This window comes from Apis mellifera, linkage group LG3 (genome assembly GCF_003254395.2).
Source record: "Apis mellifera strain DH4 linkage group LG3, Amel_HAv3.1, whole genome shotgun sequence".
Taxonomy (NCBI): domain Eukaryota; kingdom Metazoa; phylum Arthropoda; class Insecta; order Hymenoptera; family Apidae; genus Apis; species Apis mellifera.
Window position 1 is genome coordinate 2,762,503 of NC_037640.1, and position 17,306 is coordinate 2,779,808.

A 17,306-nucleotide genomic window follows, 5' to 3' on the forward strand; every position below is an offset into this window, starting at 1 on the left:
GATCGAAAGCGAGAAGAGGAGTAACAACGATCGATAAAGAAGTGTAAATGAAAGTTAGGGGATCGGATCCAGATTCGTTGGCCTGAAATGCTGTGAACGGGAACTGGATTCTGAGACTGTAACCATCGATACATCTAAATCCCTCGAGCTTGACTAATTGATCGCTCGCTCGTTCCACGCTTCCTTGTATATCGAATATAAAATTCGCGTCGCAAATCATCGAGCAACGAGCTTGTTAGAGGAAATTGTTGCGATGGAATAACATTAAGGTGCATCGCGTATATTACAAAAGGCTTCGAATTTCGTAAACTTGTTTCTATCTTCGACGAACGATAATTAAAATTTCGTAACGAAACAAATATTCTGTTATAGGCAAAGGAGAAGAGTATGTTCGATGTTTGAATTAAATTTCTCCTCCTTGCAGTGAAAAAGATCAATATCTCAAGCGTCTTGAATAGAAAAGAAAAGGAACGCATCCGAGTAACGAGTTTCGATGGCCGGCAAATTGAGACGGAAATCTTTCTCCCTGTAGTGTCCTTCTCCCTCTCCCCCCGTTTCGTTAAATCATTCCGCCCACGCAGCGAAGGACGAGGAAGGAAGGCACCGGTTTCCAGCATCGAGGACGCCGCATCTCTCCTCTCCCATCCGTCGTTGGGTAAGGGAGGAGAAATCATTAGTTTCGAATCTCCGGGCAGGGGAATAGGGAATTGAAAAGAAATCCTTCTCCGGGAGGAGGAGGAGGAACAACAAGAGGTTTCGTGTAACCGAAGGGATCTCTAACCCGCCACGGTACTACACACCGTCGTCCTCCTCTTCTCGCGTTCCACGCCGCATTCCGCCTCCTTGTCCGCCCCATCCTCGCCACGGCGCGCGGTGTTGCGGTAGATCGTGTCCTTGAGCGGTGCATCCCCTCCACTCCTCCCTTTTTCTTTCCGCGCGGCGGCCCTCTTTCGCCCCCTCCCCCCACTCCTCCATTTGCATGGATCGGCAACAAGAAGAGGAGGAGGAAGAGGGAGAGACAAAGGAGAGAGAGAGAGAGAGAAAGGTTGGAGAGATCCGCTGGAGACGGGTTGAAAAATCGCGGTACACGAAAGCGAGCCGCTCGTGCATCGAGGAAGGAGGAGGAGAAGAAGAAGAAGAAGACAAAATGTCGCGGTTCTACACGATCGTGGCTACGTAATATCTCGTGCACCTACCTCGTTTCTCGAGCACCGTGTCTTGAATTTGCAACCGGCGTTTCCCGCGCGCTTCCAGCCATCTGATAAGCCACCTTCGCTCGTTTGCTTCTCGATTTTTCGCGGCTACGTCTCCTTTCTCTCTCTCTCTCTCTCTCTCTCTCGTGTTTTCGCGAGAATCGATTACACGGTGTCTCGAGGTGATTTCGTGCGCTAGTTTGGAGACTATTCGGGAGAGAGAGAGAGATGTGGCTCGGTCGATAACGCAGAGCGTATGCTTTATTTCACTCGGTAATATCGATTTGTCGAGAACCTTGGAATATAAATACTAACGCGATTTACGAATTCGATGGACGAGGGTTAACGGACGAGGGTCGCGTCCTCGAGATTCGCGGAGGCCGACCACCCAGTCGATCATATCCCATTCTACGAGCATATCGTGCAAGCAACCCCCTTCCCGGAAGCATCCAACTTGTTTGTCCAAGTTCCTCGGTCCGGTGACACTGTGTGCGCCATTGTGTTATCGCGGGCTTCCGCGACTCTCAACCGCTGTCTAACGGAGATCGTACCTCCTCCCCCCTCCCCCCTCTCGTTACAAAGTAAACAGTAATGTTCAACAAATCGCGGACCGTTGCTTCGGAATCTTCTTCGGGAGTATCGAACTTTTTTTTTTTTTTCCTTTTCTTTTTCCTTTTTCTCTTTGACGTCGATGATGATGATGATGATGATGATGATGATGATGATGATGATCGACCACAACTTGCACCGCCGCGAGACGCGGTGGAAGATTTTTATATTTAAATGGTGGGTAAAGTAAAGTGTGAGCAAGTGTGTATAATCGTGAATGAGAAATGTTATGAGTGTTTATATAGGGTGTGTTTGTATAGGTGGAAAATATTCCATAAGTCTATCCCGAGTGGGGGGGTTGGAAAACAATGGTAAGCAAATTTTGCACAAATTGAAAATAAAGTGGATAATGAATATAATAAGGTTTCGAAAAGGAAGTTAAACAAAACTGTTCGTTAAACTCTTCATTAAATATTGCTTAATGAGTAATAGAAAATATGTATATGTTAATGAGCAAGAGTTAAGGAGCAAGCTAATCGTTTATTATTAACAGAACTTTTTTTTTTTTTCGAGTATGTCAAAGTGAAAATAATATATATATATATATAAAGAAATTTTCTCAATTTGTTTCTCTCTTAAACATTGTACAATAATGTAGAATAAAAACGAGAAAAAAATCCTTAAATCGAAAGTATATATATATATATATATATAATATGATAAATCTGTATCTCTGGAATGTGGAACGAAGCTTGTTTATTTATTTTAAAACGCTTAAACACATCCATCCATGACCAAGCAATCGTTTGCCGCGATTTGTTCATTGGAAATTCAACGGATTCCCGGTATTCCCCGGGATTCCAATCGAACTCGGATGGTAAAGTCACGCGACGCGCCACTTCGATTCGCTGTGTCGATAAGGGTGTTTTGTGGAAGCGGCTATTATTTACGCGTGAACAACGTTCCCCATTCGTTCTCCATTCGTTCTCCGAACACTGTAATCCGATGGAAGGGAACGAATAAGTCGACTGTCCACTACTTCTTCGACACCTACCAATCTCCATTATCATTTACCATTATTTTCCAAAAAATACGACAAAACTTTCTAGCTTTTATTAGCTTATTTCTATTAATAATTTTTTTAATTATCCAGAAATTATATAACTAATCTTTTATCAATTTCAAACCGGAACAAACCATGCCATCTTTCTTTCGAATTTTCGCGATTCCAATTTGTTTCTGCCAATAAAACGATCGCTGAACGATTGAAATATTACGTTCATCGTAAGAGACGCTTCCGAGGATCCGTGAGCGTGGAGTGTTTTTGCAACGATGATTAAATTTGCATGAAAAACGAAAAGCCCGAAGGGCTGAAACGCGTCTCCGCGGATTACTACGTTACGTCGGCGTGGATGAGCGTGAAAAGGAGCTGACAAGCTGAAATAGAGTTCTCATCCATGGATAACCTGCCCGTTCGATTGGCACACACCATTTCACTACTCGTTCCTGTCTATCCCCTTTTCTCAAGCCCCACACATCCGTGAGATTCACAATTATACGAATCACCCACTGTTACCAAAATCAAAAAACAATTCGAATTGAAGAAAATGGTCAAGATGATTTGAAAGAGAGAGATAGAGTGGATTTCAACGCGTGGATCGAAGAGAAAGAAGAAGGAGGAGAGGTCGTGGTCGCGCTGCCCCCTCGGATTATTATTCCCGTGGCAGGATAGAAAGAAGGGAGGCCGAAGAAGGGCTTCTCTCCTCCTCCTAGGTCGTTGCCCTCTCTAGCCGGCGCAAGAAGAAGGTGTAATCATATTTCTTACTTCGTTCCCTTCGTCCATCGACTCCCTTCTCCCCTCTCCCCGCGCTCGACCGCTCACATTCGTCCCCGCGCGCGCCTTGAAACGGCCATGAAGACAGCCACGAAGGGAGCAGCAGCCGCTAATTACTTTCAAGATTTATATCGAGATCGGTTTCGAAGCGGGTTGTGTACCTTGATCCTTATCAACGATCCTTGCCATTTTTTCGTCGGGTGTCGCGACAATGGGTGAGGCGAGGGGGAGGCCTCTTGAGAGGAGACATGACTCGGGCGAAAACTGGCTGGCTCTGACGCGTAAGAGATTGGATCGATTTTAGATCGAGAGTTTGAGGAAGAAATTGGAGATTAACAAATCTATATGGATATTGTTAAAACGATCTTTGAAATATCGTTGAATTTTCTGACGAAGAGTTCCTCTTGAGAGGAGATTCGAAATTACATACGCTACTCGGGCGAAAACTGACTGACTCTGACGCGTAAGAGATTGGATCGATTTTAGATCGAGAGTTTGAGGAAGAAATTGGAGATTAACAAATCTATATGGATATTGTTAAAACGATCTTTGAAATATCGTTGAATTTTCTGGCAAAGAGTTCCTCTTAAGAGAAGATTCGAAATTACATACGCTTCGAATCTCGTGAAATTAACATATGCTGCAACTGAGGTTCGAGTAATACGACCACTCGAGCCTTCTCCACTCGTCGAGATATCTTTCAAGAGTATCCAATCAAAATGGATCCCGCTCGACGACTTTCGAAAATCAAATCGAACACGTTTCGTTTCGAATTCTGTTGCGAATATCGTTCGCAACACTCTCTTAGATAGATATTCCGAGAAGCGGTTCATTAATTCCTAGATAGCCGCTCGTTTACGAGCTATCGGAACTGGAATATCTATCCTCCTCTTCTCAGGAGGAGGAGAAGGAACGGATTGGATTCCTGGAGAAAATCCGATGTTTCTCACGGAACACGGAACCCAGATTCCACGGGGAGTTGGGATTTATACGATCGACGAAACGGTTGAAAAATGACGCGTGATCATCGTTCCGCTCGTTCTCTGCGAGCGGGGATCGTGGGGCGGGAGGAGGGCGCCGCCGAGATCTCTCCTCGAGGGGGAGAGAAGAGGGGGGACTCGGAACCGATTTACTTACCGGGCGCTTCATTGTTTATGAATCTCTTATTCTACGAAAGGAAATCGGCTATCCGCCATCACCTCTCCACTCCACCCCCCCTCTTTCCCTTCTCATTATTTATGAATCTACTAGCCGAGCTACCGTTCACCACTCGCGGAAGATGCACTCGTAAATCAGATTGTGCAAGTTCACCGTTGCGAGGATCAAGCGATAACCTTCTGCGAATACGGCTGAGAGTCGAGGATACGTTATATCGATAAGTTATTGATAGTTTTCGATTCGTGTAGATATAGCGAGTATTGCAAAATTGTTGTTGTTATTAAACTTTTACTTGGAGGTTGAAAGGAACGAGAATAAATTTTTTTCCATAATTTAAAATCACTTAATCCAACGTTTATGTTCGAATAGGAGAAAAAATTTTAATTCAATATAGCGAATATTGCAAACGTTGTTGTTATTAAAGAAACGAGAATAAATTTTTTTCCACGCGTAAACTAACGGCAAATGGAATAGGAGAAAAAAATTTTAATTTAATTCGTTAATTATCGGTACATTAAATTGTTGATATTCAGAGATAACGATATCGATAATCGGAGAATTCCATGCTAGAAGCCGCATCCCTTTCCGTTCGATTGTTTCTCGGTATATATATATATATACGCACGACCTGTCACGGCTCGTAATACTTGGTTTGAACGCCTTTACGATCCACGAATGGAGCTAGCCGTGGAAATAGTTCGAGTCGTTAGAAGGAGAATTGAATACGCGGCGAAATGGCCGATGGAATGGCTGCCGAGTGTCCTGTTGCCGCGCAACAGTATACACAGGGTCGTAACAATTTACGAGCAACTCGTCCCCTTACCGTTTGACCCGCACCCACGTCTTCCTCAGGAGGAGGATGAATTTATTCCCCGCGACTCGCGTGGGTTTATGCGAACCTTCCTCGAAGGTGATCGATTCGAGAGAAAGACTGTTGGAGAGATGCACCTGGGTATGTTTCTAATTTCGAATTGAATAGAAACGAGAGGTTATTCGTTTCTAACATTTGGAAATATTCATTTGAAATAATGGACGTGGATTTTTACATTTGTGAGAAACGCAAGAAGATAATGTAAGTAATGATAATCATGTCTTATGAATATTATAATATAGGTAATAGTTTAACAAAGTTCGTAGTCGCTTTTATCAAAAGAATCGTTAAATAAAATATGTAAATTCGAATAGAATTATTTTAGAAATAAAGGAAAACTTTAATTTAATTCGAATCTTAAGCAAAAACCCTTAAGCAAAATACTCGATTAAGGTTTTAATCCTCGTTATCGTTGGATCGGTCGGTAAAGTAAAATATGCAAATAACAATTGCCTCTGCCGGAAATGATAGGTGGGGCAAAATTAGCCGCCGGAAACGATAATATCGCGGTTTTTAATCTACCACTCTTTAATCCACCGATTTCTTTCATCCGTTTCCACGGAATGAAAGCAACGATTATTAATTCACGCTCACCCGCGACCTATAATTACATCCAGGTTTTAAGGTATCTTAAACGAATCGAATTTATTAATGAAGAAGGGAAACAAACATGTGAACATATCGGTATCCGTGATACATTCCCTACGTTTTACGAATAAATTATGATTTCATAAATGTAACCGTTATATGAATGAAATATTAGTAGTAATTAATTTAATTGAAATCCAGATAAGCTCGTTATTTACCTTGCACGAATAAATTACAACGGATATATAAATGAAATTATAATTTGAATAATATGAATGAAATTTTAGCAGTGATTGATTAATGTGAAATCCGAATTTTGAGATCCTATTATTTGAACAATCGTCCATTATCATAATTCTTTATGAAGTTACGAATACGTTTAATTTATAATACCTGAATTCTAAGGTAGGCTTCTTTTGTTTAAATTTTCTAGTATTATATTAAATATAATTATATATGTATAATTTTCTAAATTATACATTATATAAAAAATTGTCTCACATAACGAATAAAAGATTGCGCAAGCCACGTCGTACATGACATAACCGCAAAAGAGGTTAGAATCGAATATGCCATATATTAAATAGAATACAATTCTATTTAATATATGAATATGCATGTGCTATTGTCTGAATCAAAATGGTAAGAGAAAATCTAATGGAAAGCATTAAATGCTTCTATTATCATCTTTATGAATCTTTCTATTCTATTCAATAAATTCTTCTATTCAATATGGACAAATTTATATGCAAGATCGTACATACCTGAAATCACGTGCAGATGAAAAGGGTCGAATGGATGTTCGAAGGATTCGTTAGCAAAGAGTACGTTACATTGCGAAGTAGACAACGGTGGAAGGCTACGCGGAAAAAGCGTGGACGGCCATTAATCTAAGAAGCGGTGACGTTCCAAGGAGCATAAATCTGCATGTTCCGGTAGCTGTGTAGGACCTTCCTGCTGCCTGTCCAGGATGCATGATCGCGATCATACGCTTCGAGAGATTATCTCTTCGTACGGATCGGATTTTATCTCGCGTTGGCTTCTTTGCCTTGTAACCGGCCACTGTTGGAAATCGCTCGAATTATACTCGCACGTATCACATATTTGCGATTATTTTACAGTTTTTACGTAATTAGACTCGGTAATATCAATTTGGTATCGATCACGTATTATTTTTTTATCAATTACTCGAAATCGATGACGAAAACTACGCAGCACAATTTTCGCGCCAAAATGAATTCGACGAAACATTGTTATTCGTCTTTTATTAGATATATTATCGATTATTATTGCTCACACACTATTTTTTAGCGATTATTTGAAATCGACGACAAAAATCACAGCACAATTTTAAGGATAAAATAAATTTCGAAGAAAAAAATATTGTCGTTACGATTTTATTACGCGTTCTGTCGGCCATTATAGAATTGAGACTATCGATATGTTGGTATCCTATCGATAGTTTTACATATATCGATAAAACATGGAAGATAAAAATATTTATTTTTTTTATTCAATAATTATTATTAATTCAATTATTATAAAAATATTATCTATAAATTATAATAAAAAAAAATAAATAAATACATATTATTGAAAAATTATTAAAATAAAATATTAAAATTTATTTCGATCGATTGCTCATTCCTCGCATTATCGATATTTCGATAATATTTTAAATATATCGAAAACTTGACGAAATATCGTTAATCTAAAGATTTAATATCTCTGATAATTTTGAAAATTAAGAAAATATTAGAATTCTAGTTATTTTTATTCGTTAACAATATTGAATTATCGATATATGTAGTCACAATTCTATTGGCCAATCAACCTATCGTTGCTATATTCATATTGTTCTTACCTTCAAGAGAGACAATTTGGTGGCAATAGTGTCTACATATTGGGATGACTGTACTGTGACGTATTGAGACTAACTTCAATTGAATCGATTCAACTGATTTGATTGAAATTCAACTGATTTTTGTGAAAATTATCGTGCATTTTCGTATTAATTCGTAACTGTTTGCAAGTAACAATTGTTTCGTGATTGTAATGTGATTCTGAAATAGTTCGTGTGAACGAGAATATCCAGCGATGAAAGAACGATGGATGACACGAAAATCTTGGAAAATGGTCTCGTATTCGAGCAATTTTCTCGAACCACGTCTCTGTACCGTTACTATCTGTATGATTTGTCGATAATGATCGATGGATTACCGTCGATCGACACACTTTTGATCGTGCAACCATGATTAGATAGGATGGGAAACAGAATGCTCGAGAGCAATTTCGAGTCAAAGACCTCGTGAAACAACGTGCACTTCTATACCGTATCAAGCCATCTTGGATTAAATAATGTTCCAGTCTTCTTCTGCATGATTTTTCTTGAGAATCAGGTACAGATTTTTTTTTATAAAATTTTACTGCAGAAATGAATTCAATAGAATAGAATTCTAATATATCGATATTTCTCGATGTATTGATATTTCTTTTTATTTTATTTTTTGAAATAAACAATTTATTAAAAAAACTTTTAAAGACAAAATATCAAATTACTCGTATATCAAATAAAATAATATATGAGTTTTTATACTGCATGTATAAAACAATTTTCATTTCTGCTTTGAAATGATTTTAATTCCGAGTGATAAATTGTTATTTTAGAATTCGAACACGATATTTTCTTTAATTCTTATGAAAATTTCAAAAAATTCGAACAAATAAAGTCGTGATTCTCGAGTTTTGTCATTTTTACAAACAAACGAACGATTCTCTGCCATGTTCACAAGCGATTCTATCTACTCGTCACACTTAAACGGTTAATAGACGACGGTTAATAAAAATACATCCGGTTCACAATCGTGAAATGATTTCCACAGCTGTTCATTTTCGGTGCCGAGGACGAGAATGCCTGCACCTCGTGTAATTGATTCTTCACGGAACCGAAAGATCCCATCGCGTAATTGCGCACACGAATAGCCGCGAGTGGTCGGCATAATCCCTGCCAAGGGGGCTCTCGATCGTAACTTTGTAATTAACCGCCGCCGAGAAATACCCAATTCTAATAAATACCGGTGATCCGCGCCCTTATCTTGCCTAATGATTAACAATTTACCAGGATCGGCCGATTTAATTAAAACGACGTGGAACGCGACTCATCCATGTACCATGTGTCTTCGTATAGAACTATCCTTGGAATGTTCCGATCGTCTTTATCCTTGTACATGGTTAGACTCGTAATTCGAACTAATTATAGTTTTTGCACAATTCATTCTTATAAAAATAAAATTCAATATTTTAATATTTAGTCCTTCGAAATTTTTAATTTTATTATATATATATATATATATATATATATATATATATAATTAATCACAGTAATTTTATATTCGTATAACAATTACGACAATTGAAAATAATAAAATAAAAATGATAATAATAAAATAGAAATGATCAATAATATCCAGAACCAGTCAAAATATTTTTTATAGGATTTAATTAAACAAAGATTCTTCTTCATCGTGTTTCGTCTAATCGATAAAATCGCGACAAAATGATATCGTAATTTATTTTATTTTTGAAAAACTAACGAGATAACTTTAATTTATAAAATAATGGATTTAAAGAAAGAATAAATGTGATCTGCGAAAGGAATCTATAAAATCTGTAACTTTGATTCGAAATATAGTTTATTATCCGGTATCGGTCCGTTATGAACGTCTTGAAAGATTTTTCAAGAAGAGAATTGCACGTTGAGCTCGTTAAGCTGAGCTCGTTCGAGTCGTTAGGAAACGGGTACCAATTAAAAATTATTTTACCATTATAAAAAAAAATATTACAATCTTGAAAGATACTTACAAGACTGAAATATACTGTGGTATAATATTTTGCGGATATAAATGGATATTGATGGATGGAAGTTCAGGTTCAGAAGAGATAAAAGTGATTACGAGGAATTAATTGATAAAACGGGTAAATTAAATGGATACTTCACAAATAGATAATTAGATACGAAGTACTTAATTAAATTTATGCTCTGTAAACAACTGTATTCACATTTAATGTGAAATTCAAACTTTTTCTATGTAAAATATTTTTATCCGAGATTCTTCAATCTTTCTAATCATACTCTCCATTGTATTTAAAATCAATTATCCTAATTCGATATCTTTTATTATAAATAAATAAAAATTCGAATATTACTTATGAAAGATTCGAATCAAAAAAATTAAATAATTAAATAAATTTTTATATGTTTAAAGAAAAAAAATTGAAATACAGATTTAATTATCGCAATTAAATCAATTAACATGAGCACATGATAGATGTTTTTCTCAACAACTTGACATAGAATAATTTTTTTTAATTAATAACAAAATTTGAAAGAGGTTCATTCGGAAAAGGAAAAAGAAATTTTATATAAACAATTGGATCGAACTTTTCCACGTTTTATCTACGAAAAAAACTTTCCAATAATATATTCCGCGAATATATCAACGCTACATTTAAATTTAAATATATGCACTATCCACTTACTTAATTGGAACCATTTGCAAGAGTAATTGGTGTATAATAATAGCGAAAATCGGAGGGAAATATTATTAAAATCGTTGTTGAATCTGCACGGTGACGCGGAATGCGCATTCCAGGCATAGAAAAATCGTGGCCGTAGACGCAATTACATTGCTCATTACCGTTCATCATCCTCGTCGTCGGGGGTTTTCAAAAATAACCGGAGGAAAGAAGACGCGTCGCTGGAGATCCGCGTCACTTATGCATGCAACATAATCACCGTGCACCGTTCGTTTCATTTAACGAACGGTAGGTAACATTTAATTGCCCTCGCTCGCCTCCTCCCGTGTTTTTCTGGGTCTCTGAGAGAGGAAATGTTAGACGATGGGATCAAGCTCGTGTGAATCGTATTTTTTCGCGACAAAATTCTTTTTCCCAGAATTCGAAGTATATCGATAAAATGAAAAAATTAAAAATTGATCGTTGGACGAAAAAATTTTCCACTATTTCCAAGCTCGAAAATAGATTAATATATTAATAATCTTATAATATCTAATCTGTAAAATAGAAATTTGAAAGATCCCTATCAACAAATAAATTACTTTTTCTGCAAAGTTAATAATTAAATTTCACATTTAATTAAATGATATTAAATTCTCCATCATCCAAATTTTGGAACAATATAAAAAGGAAGAACTTTGATGTTACAAGATTGATGAAAAAGTTTTCCTTTTTTCCAAGCTCGAAAATAGATTAATATATTAATAATTTTATGACTTCTAATTTGTAAAATAGAAATTTGAAAAATCCCTATCGACAAATAAATTATTTTTTGCAAAGTCAATAATTAAATAATAATAAATTCTTCATCATTGCCAAATCGTTCTGGAACAAACAGAAATTATATAAACAAATATATAAATATGAAAAGGAACAAGAAAAAAATTTTCCTTTTTTCCAAGCTCAAAAATAGATTAATATATTAATAACCTTGCGATATTTAATCTGTAAAATAGAAATTTGAAAGATCCCTATCAACAAATAAATTACTTCTTCTTGCAAACTTAATAATTAAATTTCATTTAATTAATTAAATTCATTTAATTAAATTCTCCATCATTGCCAAATCGTGGTGGACAAACAAATATACAAATATAAACAAGTTATTCAATCGACTAAATTAACTCGTTCCAACGAATTAATCGCACGGAAACGATCGAATATTTTATACTACTTTAATTCTGTTCCCATTATTTAACCCTTCCCCTTTGTTTCAGTATCGACGATTCCGATCGAGTTTCGAGAGAGGGAGGGAGGGACCCATTCGAGATCTCTAAAACTAATTCCTTGCCGAGTTGAACGAGTTAATAAGGGGGGGTGGGGTGAGGGGAAGGAGAGATTCGCCCATGGCGATCTCCGTAGGAACGCCTCCGCCTCCTCCCCGGAGGAGGAGTGCATTTGTTCACGAGATCATTGTGCCCGAGTCACGAGTCCGCTCGGCCAAGACAAATGGAAATTTCGTGCGCTCCTCGTCGGGAGGAGGATGATTCACGAACGATGATTTCGAGGCTGTGCGGATAAGGGGCGAGGATAATCCTTGTTCCTTTCATAAACGGGATAATTAAATGGGTCGTGGAGTATCGTCGTGTATCAATTACACGGAGGAAGAATCGTTGGTTGGAATTGTTCCTTTAACGTATTGTCTTCTTCTCGATCTGGATTCTTTTTCTTTTTTTTTTTCAAGCTCGAAGTCGTCGGGGCAGGTTTTTGTCGAGAAAAAGTATTTTTACGAGAGGAAATTTTTTTAACGAGATTTATCGCTTCGGGGTTATTTCTGCGGTTCTAGTTTGCTTGATCTCAAGATCGTTCGAGTTTTCTAAAGCTATAAATTATTGCAAAATGAAGACGCTTTTTATTATCGCTTCGTAACGAATCGTTCTCTCATCCTACTATATATATATATATATATATATATATATATAGGAAATGTATTAAATTTTATTATTCGCGTAACAGAAGATTCTATTAAAGATGAGCGTATGAATAATTAGATATTGTTGTCGCCGGGGAAAAAAATTCTTTTCACAATTTACCAGTGCCATTCCTGTCGTTTATAAAAGTATTATCTATTCACTACTATTATTGCAATTTGCAAACCCAAATAATTTAATGGAAATAAAAATAAAGTCGTACAATAAACCGAATCCACTTTACACCATCAGTGCATCAAGAATTTGAATTTATATATTTTTACAATTTCACTCAATTTTTATAATTCTTAAATTTTAATTAAATCTCGTTCTTCTTCTCTAAAAAAAAAAAAACGAGCTTGGCAGTTGATATCCATCGTGGAAATGTACCCTGCGACAGCGGAAACTTCAGCCTCGAGAGATCGTGTTTATTAAAAAACGATATCCTTGGTAAAAAAAGACGGGGGGAGGAGAGGGGTGAGAACGAGGGGTCCGGAAGCGAAGACGTGTTTCGAGGAATGGAATACCGGAAGCCAGACTTTATAGAAGGCACAGAGCCTTGAAAAGCCGTGCGCAACATCTCTCGAGAACTCGTCTGCCAGGTTTCTGTATCGTGGAGGGACCGGTTGTGACGTAAAAGATCAACAAGGGGATCCGTGCGCGCACGCGAAACGATTCTTTCCCTTGCGGGTGGAACGAGTCGGGACAATAGTTTTGAGAACGTCCGCTCTCAAACGTTCCTGTAATTCCTTCAACTCTCTTTCGAAACAGGATGAAGGTCGAGCTAAAATAGTTCCAGTTGCTGCGAATGTATTTTCGAAAATATGTTTATAAATGAATATTGGAAATAATATATATATATACACATACAATTAAATTACGAAAATAATTAGATAAAATTAATCTTGCCAAACTTGTATGTATTTAAGAGCAAAAGTATATGCAATCGATCGATTTAAATTCTATTCTTAATTCAATAAATTCAATCGAGAAATATTCCGATCGTTCGGTAATGAAAACGTGTCACGTGTGACGTTACCCGGAACGTGCCGAATCCCCTTGAGAAAGAAATGCCGCGTCGATAAAGTAGCGCGGCCCCCGATACGTAACTACCACCCAAGCTTCCTAGAAAAGGTGTTCTCAGGTAACTCGGTAACCAACCGCCGGAAGAAATCTCCGCGCTTCTTCTCCCCTTTTTCTTTCGCGGCGACCGCAGAGAGAGAGAGAGAGAGAGAGAGAGAGAGAGAGAGAGGCGAACATTAATCTTCGTAACAGTGCATCAACCCGTCCGCCGCCGAGTGAAACGCACACTCGCATCCTTACCTGTTAAGCGGATGCGTGCGCGCGAATTTATCGCGAAATACGCGTGCGCGTTCGAACGCTTACGAAGTCGTCGAGTTTTCTACGAGTGAAGTTGTATCGCTTATACTCGATGTGATGATCGGATAGCAGATAGGATAGATTACGCGCGTGTGGTTAAGTTAAGCGAGTTAATGAGTGACGAGTTTTCGATTTGTTACTCGAGAGAGATATTTTTAAATTCAATTTATATTTTTTTTAAAGACTTGCTCTCACCAAAGAATTATTATCAAAAATTGAAAAAGGACTGTTTTACCGATAGAGTAAAAGGCTTGCTCTAACCAAAGAATTATTACTAAAAAATTATTGAAAAAGGACTATTTTACCGATACTTTCCGTTATACACGATTAATGCGATCGTATCGACGAATTCTAATCACGGCACGTTCATCCGGCAGAGAGGCTCATAACCGTCGATAAAATACGACGGAGAGAGATTGGAATCGATGGCTCCTCGAAGCTCGTCGAGTCGATGGAGAAAGAGACGGGAAAGAAACGAGAGAGGTGGGGGTCCAGGTTTGAACCTTTGACCCCCGCTGCAAGCCACGACAAAGCTCTCCTCCTCCTCCTCCTCCTCCTCCTCCGTAACACGGTCCTCTCGGCTATTCCAGTCTCGGTGACCTCGAACCTGGAAGCCTAGTAGAACCGCATCCTTCGGGGGGTCTCTAACTCGCCGTTATCGCGTTACGTCCATTTCAGCTCGGCCAATCTCTCTCTCTCTCTCTCTCCCTCCGTCATTTACTCGCTGCCGCGATTACCCTGAAGGCATGCGAGTCTCGAGGCGCGTAGCAACGCACCACGCGTAATGGATTCGGATTTTAGCCACGATGACGCAACGTGAATAAGAAACGCGTGCAATGAAAACGCGAGATAACTTAAACAGGCTGTATATCTATTCCAAAAGCAGATCAAATATTTTGTTCTTTGGAAGACGATCGATTTTTGGAAGAATGAAAAGAAAAAATGAATAATGAATAACGATCTCGAGGATCATTCCTATGGAAGAAGAAGAACGAAATAGCGAGCCTTGCACGGCAGAGTCGGCTGTAAGTATCGCTTGGATCGCTCAATCGGCTCACGAGTAAAAACGGTGGATAGGGAAAGGGGGCCTATGTTGGGGGAGAAGAGGTGGAGAGAGGCTGGATGGATGCACCGTGGAGAAGAAAATAGAGAGAGAGAAAGAGAGAGGGAGCAAAAAGCGGGAGGGAAAGAAGAAATCCAGGAAGTAGCCGGTTGGTGAAACACGAGCAAAAGGTGGACGGGAAGCCGGTGACTTGCGTGCTTCCAGGTTGCACGGGCGAATTGCTCGGCCGCGCCGGTAATCTCGAAACGACTTCCTCGACCAGAGCTTGTGGATCTCTTAACGCTTTTATGAAAGGAGGGAGGGGCGAGAGCGTTTATCGAGTTGGAACGATTTATTCCGCGGAGGGATTGATTTACGCACACCACGAGTTGTGGAACGAGTTGTCCGTCCCTTTAATTTATACTGTCGTGTGTTTCGCGGGTGTAAAGGGTGAGAAAGAGATTCGAGAGAAACGACCGATTGACGGGGAATTAGAGTCAGTTTTGTTTTGAATAATGGATCTCGTTCTTTTTTTCAATAAAATCGATCTTTATAAAGATTAATATTAGTAGCAACAAATTGTTACAAGTTTTTGAAAAGTAAATTTCAATTTTATAAAATTCACAGGAATATTTCGTTGCAATGAAATTTTATAATTAAAATAGGGTGGAAATATTTATTAAACAGATAAATTTTTTTCAGAAATTTTTTTATATAGATAAATCGAAAGAAGCTTGCAATTACGTTTAAAAAATTTAACTCATTTTATTCATAAATTAAAATGAAAAATACTCGATACTATATTCAAAAATGTTCATAAAAAATAATTATTCTCGAATGAGTTAGGATTAATTGCCCAAAAGGTAAAACACGAAAATTCCAACTTTGGCTCGGTTAGATTCCTGTTTTACTAACGGAGGCGCGTGAAACTAAAGAGCGCGAAAATTTGATTTATTCGTCATAATATACATACTTTCTTCACCTTTTATACTTGTTTATATCTATTTATTTATTCTCTCAATTAATGCTTTATTATATAACAATAATATTTTCTAACATTTTTATCGAAAAAAAGTAAAAATCAAGTTTATCCATTAGATATTACAATATCTGTTTTAATCAAAATTAATATTTACAATCTCTCATAAAAATATTTAAAAAACTAAAATAAGATAAAATCCTTCCTTTTAACCCTTTTACCCTTCGTTCCAGATGGGCTCGTCCGCGATAGGAACGACTTTGATCACCGTTTTCACATTGCTGGCACTCGTCACCGTCTCTCGTGCCGCTCTTGGTAAGTGCACGTAACAATCTTACATCGTATCGAAAACACCTTGGAACACCTTGAACCGTTTGTTGAAACACTCTTCTCTCTTTTTTCTTCCCTCCTTCCTTTTTTTTTCTTCTTCTTCCTGCTTCAAATGGAACCGCTTTCCAGCTAGGACAGCGTTCGAGAAGCTGACGGACTACGATTACCGCGGAACGACGTACTACAGCGTGAGGAACCTGTCCCTGTACGAGTGTCAGGGCTGGTGCCGCGAGGAGGCCGAGTGTCAGGCGGCTGCGTTCTCGTTCGTCGTAAATCCTTTGGCGCCGATGCAGGACACCCTGTGCCAGCTGCAGAACGAGACGGCGGCGACGAATCCCGCGGCACAGCCGCAAAGGGCCGCCAACATGTACTACATGACGAAGCTTCAGATCAGATCAGGTGAGGGGAAGGAAACCGACTCCGTTTGTGCTCACTGCTTGGAAACTTTGTAATAGCGGATCGATCGTGCGAGTCGCACCTGCGATGGAGGAGAGATTCGGCCTTGAGAGGGCTTTAAAAACCTCTTCGACCATAATCGAGCCACCAGCACGACTCGGTTAATGAATGGTAATACCCGCCACACCCCCTTTCTGCCTGCCCGCTGCCTTCCCTTTCACCCGGTCGGTAAACCATTTCGAGAGGTGGCCGGTAAAGGAGGAACAAAGGAGGATGTGAGAGGAGGACGAGAAGAAAAATCCCGCGATATGAGTATTGGCGAAGGAATGGGAGGGAGAGAGAGATAATCCGGGTTTAAAAGCTGGTGGCGAAGTCGTTTGGGGGCAGGTAGATGTGCAAATAAAGCTGGAAGCTGTTGTTGGCTTGAATGGATAGTTGAGGAGACTGTAGTGAAATCGAACACATTGCGAAACAATGGTAAAATGTTTAGCATTATTTTTT

The 17,306-nt window shown here is 38.5% G+C and overlaps 1 protein-coding gene across 4 annotated transcripts in view; it reads left to right on the plus strand.

Moving 5' to 3' along the window:
• Positions 1–17,306, plus strand: part of LOC410975 — a 49,742-nt gene that overhangs the window by 22,774 nt on the left and 9,662 nt on the right. For 2 of the 4 annotated variants that reach the window (XM_006558445.3, XM_394451.6), the window contains exons 2-3: positions 16,313–16,394; positions 16,539–16,808. In XM_006558445.3, coding sequence (XP_006558508.2) covers positions 16,313–16,394; positions 16,539–16,808 — 352 coding nt within the window. Of the gene's footprint in view, positions 1–8,279; positions 8,593–15,020; positions 15,084–16,312; positions 16,395–16,538; positions 16,809–17,306 lie in introns of those variants that run through there. The other 2 variants (XM_006558446.3, XM_016911304.2) reach the window with 2 other exon arrangements.